This window comes from Eurypyga helias, unplaced genomic scaffold, assembly GCF_000690775.1.
Source record: "Eurypyga helias isolate BGI_N326 unplaced genomic scaffold, ASM69077v1 scaffold41707, whole genome shotgun sequence".
NCBI classification, from domain to species: domain Eukaryota; kingdom Metazoa; phylum Chordata; class Aves; order Eurypygiformes; family Eurypygidae; genus Eurypyga; species Eurypyga helias.
Window position 1 is genome coordinate 275 of NW_010261820.1, and position 8,647 is coordinate 8,921.

The window sequence follows — 8,647 nt, forward strand, 5'->3', positions numbered from 1 at the left end:
ATACAAGATGCAAGTATTTAGTTGTTTGGGTTTTTTTTTTTAAATACATTGAGCAGGATATCACACCCCTACTGAGCTGCTTAGTCTCAAATTCTGCGGCATTCAGCTCAAACCCCAGCAGGCACCGGGCACTTCTTTCAGGCCCTGCAGATCAAGCTGAAGGGACAAGACCCCAGAGACCCTGTTTATCCAGCAGCCATGCAGTGGCCGTAGCTCGGGGGACCTGAAACGGGAGTGCTTCCCTCGTTAATTCAATTTAAGCCATTAGCGAGGTAAAAGCTACCCCACGGGGCTGGCTGATGGCTCTGAGGACGAACAGCAATCCATTCAGCTCTGAAGGAGCTGGGGTTTACTGATGCAGAGAACTCAAAAAGCCAACACACAAGCTGGTTGGCAGCCTCATGCTTATCCAGCCTGCCATGTCTCTGGTAAATGCTCAACCAGTCTGGGACAATGACAAGACAACACGAGGAAACACGCTGCATCCTGTTCATTCCACAATTGTTTTGTAGGCATCTGAGGTCCTCCCAGTCTGCAGTTTCCAAGAGCACTGTATTTATATACAGGAATTAAGTCCTCATGCTGACAATGGCCAAACATATGATGGCACCTTGATGTGACAGCAGCATTCCACTAGGTGTTTCTTCAGATTAAAAAAAAAAATAAAAAACAAACCCACGGCAGATTCCAAGAAAGTGATTTATTTCCACTTGTCCTTACAAGTTAAAGACAGTATGCTTTTCGTTAAAAAACAGTATCATGTACTATTTAGAAAATGATTACACCTTTCTTGTCAAAGAAAACACACCCAATTATGATCTCCTGTCTACCTTTTAAGGATAGGTGGGTTGGTTCCTTTCTTTTTTCAGAGTAAACCTTAGAATGTATCGGCAGAAAACGTATACAGGCGAGGATAACGTTACCAGCAAACGGATAAACGTTCCCGTCTAATCAGACGTATGGTAACACAGAGGAACTCATCCACCAGCTAGTGCTCCATCGGCTCCTCTGCCTTTTCTGCAGGTTCATCAGCAGGCGGAGCAGGCTTAAAGGGAGAAAAAAAAGGATGTTACAGAAGGGCAGAAAACAATACTTGACAAGTCAACTTTATCCTGGATTGAGCAGCATGAGTGCATCAATGCAGCTCCTGTCAGCCAAAGGCTTACAAAGTAGTGTTTATCCAAATTAAGCATGGAAGCAGGGCAGAGATGGTGATTAGGAGACCAAGGATGCACCCTGGGGCAGGCATGAGAAACATGTAGCCACTTCTGCTGCAAAAAACCAAAACCCAGTACTGGATCATAGATGAGGAAAGAAGATGACTTTGGAAAGGCCCGCCATTTATTCAGCATAAATTGGTTTAATAAGCATCTTGGGTCTCCAGCTAAGATTATGTTGTTTTTCATGTAGTAACATCAGTTTTTAAATCACACCCTAAGACTCTACTAGAACAGCAGAGAGCATTAAGCGTCGTAAACGTGAATGTGAGAGCTCATATGTCGTCTTTCAACAAAGCCTATTTATTTACATCTAAACCACACACCTTTCTCTGTGGTCTCTCCTCAAGACCTTCCAGGAATGGTGCTACATCGTCATCGTCATAGATGGTAAACTCCATGTCTTTGCCAACAATCCCGATGGAAACATTCTGTTAAGCAAAGTTTTGAAAGAAGTGAGAAGCATTTCTCTGTGAATAACTCTGTGGCTTTATAGCTTTTGCCTGAGAAACAGATGAAACTTTTCTCCCATGACAGAGAGACTCATTGTGCTGTTGTGTCTACTTAAGGCAACACACACATTTTGAGAGACTGTGCTCTTTGATAGATAACTTTTTGATACTGGGGATACTCAGTCATCTGTTTGCCTGTGACCTTCCATCACCTCCCAGGTGAATTACTGACTGTGCTTACAAAGCAAAGCTCTGATTCCAGTTGCATATGATAGCTCTTAAACACTGATCAAAGTTTAAAACAGAATGAAGCAACCAGGGAAACAATGTCTTACTTAGAGAAAGTATAGCTTTGTTAAGAAAATTAAATCAGATAGTTAAGGAAACTGTAGGTAAAATGGTGACATATAAAATGAAGATACTATCCACCAGTGTTCAGTTTCCAAAGTTCAGTGCCAGCCATACCTTACATGAAATTTTACTGCCACTGTTATTAAAAAGTTACCATGAACACACTGTTGTTAGGAAAACCTCCTATCTACCTTGGTGGTCAGATCCTGTTCAGCATCCCTCAGGGCACGCAGTCCATGTTTAACTAGCTCATTTAGATTACCTTCAAATGAAATCAGAAAGACATTTACTAAATATACGATATTATTTCTAGACACTCATTTCTCCTTCTTCCCACTCCTAGTTGACAACTAGAAAAACCGTCCTGGCTAGCTTGGCTTCCAGAACTCCCCTCCCTAAGTACTTCTGGTACTGATCACAGAGTTGGTTATAAAGGTATACCTTGAGAAACCACCCTTCCCTACATTTGAGGCTGAATGCACCCGGTTTTGGCACATGCCCTGCCTCCAGCACAGTGGTCGCCACACTATTTTTTTTGCCCAAGAAGCCATTCAGTAACCTCATCATCACTGTTTCATATAAAACTAAACTCACCATTTAAAATGCACTACCTAAATACCTGCCCTAACACTCTATCCCTGCTCTGATATGGAAAGAATTGGTCTTTCCCTGGGTTAAGCAGAGCAGAGACCTTTCGTTTTTTTTTTTCTTTGCTTTTCTGAGCACAGCTTTGCTTTTCATCTGATGTAACAAGTATAACCCAGATGTCAGACATGAAGATCTATGGTATATTCTTTACCATTTGTGTCTCCATGCAGATTTACACTTACGTCAAACTTGACTCCCCAAATTGACCCTACCTTACTAAATGCAAAAGAATGGAGCAGCAGCAGAAAAACGACATAACTGATGAACACCATTAGACAGATATGGATTCATTACTCACAGTCAGTAAATTCAGTCATGTGTCTCTCCAAGTAAGTTCGTGCTGACTGCGAACGAGCACCAATGGACATTGCTTTGCAGTCAAAATAGTTAGCAGAGGGACAAGTCTGGAAGATGTGAGGACCCATATCCTACAGGGAGGGAAAAATCCACAAAACTGTATGAATTTCTACATTTGTTTTACAAGTCTGCTGCTGGAAGGCATGATGTTTTCTAAAACAGAGTTTTGCTTCTTGGCACATCACACGGCTCATACGTATGCACATATGTATTTATTTCATGCTGCTTATCATACCACTGTTCTAACCCAATTCCTTCAAAGCTATTGTAATAAATAGATAGATAAATTCTTTACACTTTGTTCATTAAAATGCAGTTTTTATTTGGGCAGAATAACTGACCCCAAAAATGTTTCTTTCTATGTTCCATAAACTGTACTTTGCTTATATGTGCTTCCCACATTACGGATTGCAGCAGGTAACTTCACACACCTTCTGTCTTATCTGCACAACAGTAAAAACCTGCTGTAGACTTAACCATGCCATGCCAGATTCCAGGCAAAATGACAGTTTCCTTCAACCTCCCTCATGTCAAAAACCTTCAGGGCAGAGCTATTGTGTGCGCTGCATTAAGCAAACTGTTGTTGCCAAACAAGTAAGAGAGGCCAGTGATGATTACCACATACATTTTTATAAAAAGGTATTTAAAATAGCAGTCTGTACAGCTCCATAATCACTAGTAAAATAATTACTGCCAACATTTTGATACTGATCAACTTCTCATCCCTTAAATCACTAACAGAGCTAATTTTTACTCAAAATATTTACTCATCTCATTCTGCACCTTAAAATAATTATTTTTCCTTTTTTGCTAATGTACACCTCATAAGTGTAGGTAGGAGTAATAAACATTTTCAAAGTTATGGTTTGGGATGAGATATAGAAAATTATGTCCTTATTCAGAGAATTTTGATGAGCCTACCTCCTCCTTCTATCTTCCTCTTTTAACATCTGTTCATTGTATAAAACTGCATTAAGCACAGTTTCTTTTAGGTGAAGAGTAACTAGCGCAGCCTACTTACATCATAGCCTGCAATGAGCAGTCCTACGCCATATGGTCTTCTGCCATAACGCTGCGTTGGTATCTGGGTTTCTTAAGTAAGCTAAGGAAACCACCTCAAAATAACAAGCTAATTAACCGAAATGTTCTCCCAAGCCAAGCAGGGATGCACCAAAATCGCAACATTGCCTTTGAAGACCATGTTTGAAGGAACAGATTGCAGGACCTATTTGGAATATTGACTTCTTTTACACGAAAAGAAAATTTAGCAATTAGCCTTCCCAAAATAACAGAGTGGTGCATTCAAACAGGTAATACAAACAGTTCACCTAAGGCTGCAGAGCCTCATCTAACCTCTTATCCCTTCGAATTTTTTTCTAGGCACCCGATAACTAAATACAAGGTCTCCGCTGCGTTCTGTGCAGAGACAGATGTTGCCACAGGAAGAAAAATCTGAGCCCAAAAAAGGATACTGCTTCCAATTAGTGACACTAGCCGGGAAACTGGTAGAGGTCTATCAAACACGAATCTAGAATCCAGACACTCCTGACGCATGAAATTACTGGGAGGAAAAAAGAAAAAAAATCAAACCAATGCATAGGTAAAAGTCACAAGGAGTTTCTGTCTCAGTACTTGTCCGTTAAGGTAAGTATGTCTTTGTTTCAGCTCTGCTCACTGAGAAAAAGGGTCAAAGGCATTACATAATTTCATTTCATCATGACCTATAATTGTCATTTAGAAAGTCGACCACACGTCAGAGTGTTACAGTATTTCAGCCATACAGATGGTGAGAAGGTAGAAGTTCATGCAGGCAACAGTCGGATCATCTGGAAAAGAGGCCCAGTTAAATGGTACCATTTCTTTGTAATACCACAGCACTTCAAATTTATTCTAGAAATTCTTCCTACGCCTTCTTTGTCCTTTCTTATCAAAGTGAGGAGCACTCCTCCTTTGCCTCACCTGATGAAACTATGTGGCCAGCAGGTGAGAAGCAAGCCCCTCTCAAGCCAACACATCCAGCAGTGTATGTTTACAGGTGTACGTTTCTAGTAACTTTAAGTGTGTGTACACAGAAGCAGTTGATGTACTTTCTCAGACTGCTTGGAAACCCCATCAGCCTCAGGAAACCAGGCAGGACTGTCTTACTAGTAACAACAAAGAGCAAAATTTTGAGCCAAACAAATGAGATTTCTGCCAACTAGTTAAAAATCTGCCAGAATTTCATGCTGAGGTCTTTGGCATAGTACAACAGAGCAGTAAGTCAAGACCAATCCTTAGCTGACAATAAAATTTTATTTCCAATAGTCTGCAAATGAACTTTCACTCTCTGTTGCAGAACTGTGTATGTCAACAACTAAGATACTCACCACAAGAGTCTCGCATCAGCAGTAAGTCCAGCAATTGAGATACCAATATGGTTGTCAACGTACAGGATTTTTTTCTGATGAGCTGCCAGCTCAGACTGTGCTCTCTGTGCATAGAAGGAGAAAGCTGTGTGGCAGACTGAACAGTTTGCCAAGCACTGTGGAGAAATCTGCTAACATTTAGAGCAAGAACTGAATATGATCATGAAACAAACATATTCATAAACTTGCAACAGAAGACAAGAAAAAACTAATTCCACTTCAGTAGTAAACTGTCAGAACAAAAGAAAGAACAGACACTCAATCAAGCTTTGGAAAAAGAAAGTGTTACTACTTAATAACAAATTAAAAAAAAAAAAGGAACAGCTTTTAAAAGGCAATGTCTTTCACTCATTTTCTTCACCATTTTGTGAAAATCTGCTTTGCATAGCTACTGACAATATTTATAGTTCTACAGTTCTAAGTGTGCAAAACCAATTTGCCAAACCAAAACATTTCCACTAACGTTCTTGTCCTGAACACAGTTCTGAAGTTACCTTCAGCGCAACCAGAACCGCATGCGTTTTTGACTTCAGTCCCACAGTAGCTGAGCCTTGTTTCACAGCTTCCATGGCATATTCTATTTGATGAATTCGGCCCTACAGAAGATCAAAGGTAACAATTCTAAAGTTAACCCGCTGTATCAATTTTCAATGTTTTTTGGTTTCCAAGCCTTTGATTTCCCCACCCCAGCAAGTATACTTACTGCATAACAGTTTAAACCTACAACCAACAGTTATCTTCTGCAAACACTTCCCCATTAACCCACAAAAATCTGGCCACCTCTGAGCCACTCACTGCTGCACACAAAGAAACAGGAAAAGTACAAAGAAAAGGTGAATAATCCTGACACTATAAGAATTACAAGACTTTTGTCACTGTCTTCAGAGGAATCAGTACTTGACCCAATGTGATTCAAAGACAGAACTTCCAGCTGAAGTTGGACGTTTTAACTTTTAATCGAGTTTCCTGAAGAAATGGGTCTTATGCAATTGTTGTGTCTCACCATCCATTCCCTAATAACTTCTGAACAAGTTATTAGTCAACCACAGCGAAGTCTGAAAGAGGAGTAGAGGTCTCAAAGACAATTAAGGCCCCACAAGTTCTGCAAAGGCAGCCAGGAGCTTTGCAGGAAAACAAGACAATATCCTGCTAATGCAATGACTGAGGACAAAGCAGCTGATTTTCTGCACTCTAGTTGGCCAGCCTATGTCAAATAGTCAGCATGTTCACTGCTACTGCGCAGGTCCTGGAATTACTAACTGCAGCACACAGTTGCATCTACCAGTTGTGACGGAGTGGAATGTAGCGCTGTTAGAGAAATGTACTGGAGATAATCTACAAGAAATCATATTCTATTAGGTTGTTGGGGTTTTTTTTAGTAGAAGGTTTTTGATTTATCTAGAGAAATACAAAGTTCACTAGATGCTTAAAATACCCTGATGTTCCATTCCATCCACTAAGTTATAAATGGAATTTCAAGAACACAGGATATTCCCTGCCCAAGAGCAGTATGGAATCCCTGCAACCTGTCCAACATGTATTTATCAACTTCCATAAGTGACTTGAAAGGCTGTAAAAGTGTGAAGCCCCTCCTGGCCTTTAAAATCTTGTATCTTCTTTTCAACAACATTTGAAAACACCTCCTCAATAAAATATGATTATTCTTTGCGCCTGAAACACAATCATTAAGAACGATGAAAACGGCTCAAAGCCATCGACAGCTATCATAGTATTGACTGGAGAACATTCAAATACTCAAGACTGTCTTCATAAAGGGTGGAAAGTACGACACGTGCTCCATTAACTTAGGCTGAAAATTAATCTTTCAAAAAGTACTGCTACATGATGAAGATTTTCCGTAGTAACACAAACCCGCAAACTAATGATACATAACTTGATACTAACACGATTTGCCATGTGCATTTAAACTAAATCTTTAATTTTGTTAAATCTAGAAACAAGTCAGATTTTACACAGGTATTCTATCATAAAACACACATGCCAGGAGATGAGGCAACATTAAACACCTGAACTGACACTTGCTTTTAAAATTCTAGACTATTTATTTTTATGTCAATACAACCTGAGGAAGTTTTAGAACAATACACAACGTAGAACTGATTCAGAGGTAATACCATTTCAAATTTAAGTGCAAATCTCAATATAATCTTAAGTACAGAGATAGTATGAAGCCTCCCTAACACTCCACAACACAGGAAACTAGGGACACACAGTTGCACAGACTCCATCATTGAAGCACAGTGTAAACAGCAGTACAAAATTATATGGCATTTAAGCACTTGCATCTTCTAGCTGTCAATGTTATAAGCTTCACACATGAAACTTATTCAACAGGGATGTTTGCGACCATTTTGATTTAGAAATTAAGATCTGTGGATTCATACTACAAAAATCAGTATATCAGATTCCGTGCTTCATATTACCACATGGGTACAGTCATTCAAACTGGGGCTTACAAGACAGTACTAACTGTCTGCACAAAAAGTGAAACAGGTGCTGTTATGCCATACTTGAAGAAGTCACCATATTCTCACTTAAGCACTAAATACTAATTTACAGCAATTTGATTTTGTTCCGAAAAATTTGAATACAGTAAAGCTCTTAATAAAACATATACATAAAGTTTTTCCCAACTGAAAATTAAATAGTTCCTTTCCAACATTAGCTAGTGAATAAAAGAGGGAATGACCTAGCAGTAGCCTAATATTTGGGCTCTGTTTCAAGCTTTCTGATAGCCTGATTACCAACTTTTTATTATAGGTCTGTAAACCAATCACAGAAGCATAGAACAGTTTAGTTGGAAGGGACCTTTAAAGATCCTTGAGCCCAACCCCCAGCAACAATGTACATTCAGAACACAACTGCCTTAAGTACTTGGAGGTTAACAGGGCTCATAGAAGCATCATTCAGGCTCATACACCAGAAACTTAGAGACATGCTAATGGCTTTCTAGAAACCTACAGCCTACAAAACAAGAAGGGAGCAGGCTGCAGTAAGCTCCAGGCACCTGAATACACTGTGATACCACTGCTGCAAAAGTGAAGAAAAGAGAAAAATCAAGTAAAAAGCCAGTTAGCAAGATTAAAAGACTTTACCTGAGGGCTCCAAACCGTGACGTCATTGTCATACTGGTTGCGAAACTAGAATGAACAGAATACAACCTATTAGTGCAGCTAATAAACAGGCAGAAAGGGCA

The 8,647-nt window shown here is 39.7% G+C and overlaps 1 protein-coding gene across 1 annotated transcript; it reads right to left on the reverse strand.

Annotated features, from left to right (window-relative positions):
• Positions 1 to 831: 831 nt before the first annotated feature.
• On the reverse strand, positions 832 to 8,591 carry PSMA1 (proteasome (prosome, macropain) subunit, alpha type, 1; the record flags this gene model as incomplete). Its single annotated transcript, XM_010155504.1, has 9 exons — positions 832 to 1,045; positions 1,544 to 1,648; positions 2,212 to 2,282; positions 2,967 to 3,096; positions 4,047 to 4,117; positions 4,498 to 4,586; positions 5,392 to 5,495; positions 5,925 to 6,026; positions 8,547 to 8,591. Coding segments are annotated over 9 exons (774 nt in total), but the record flags the coding sequence as incomplete, so codon positions are not given.
• Between the last annotated feature and the right edge of the window lie 56 nt (positions 8,592 to 8,647).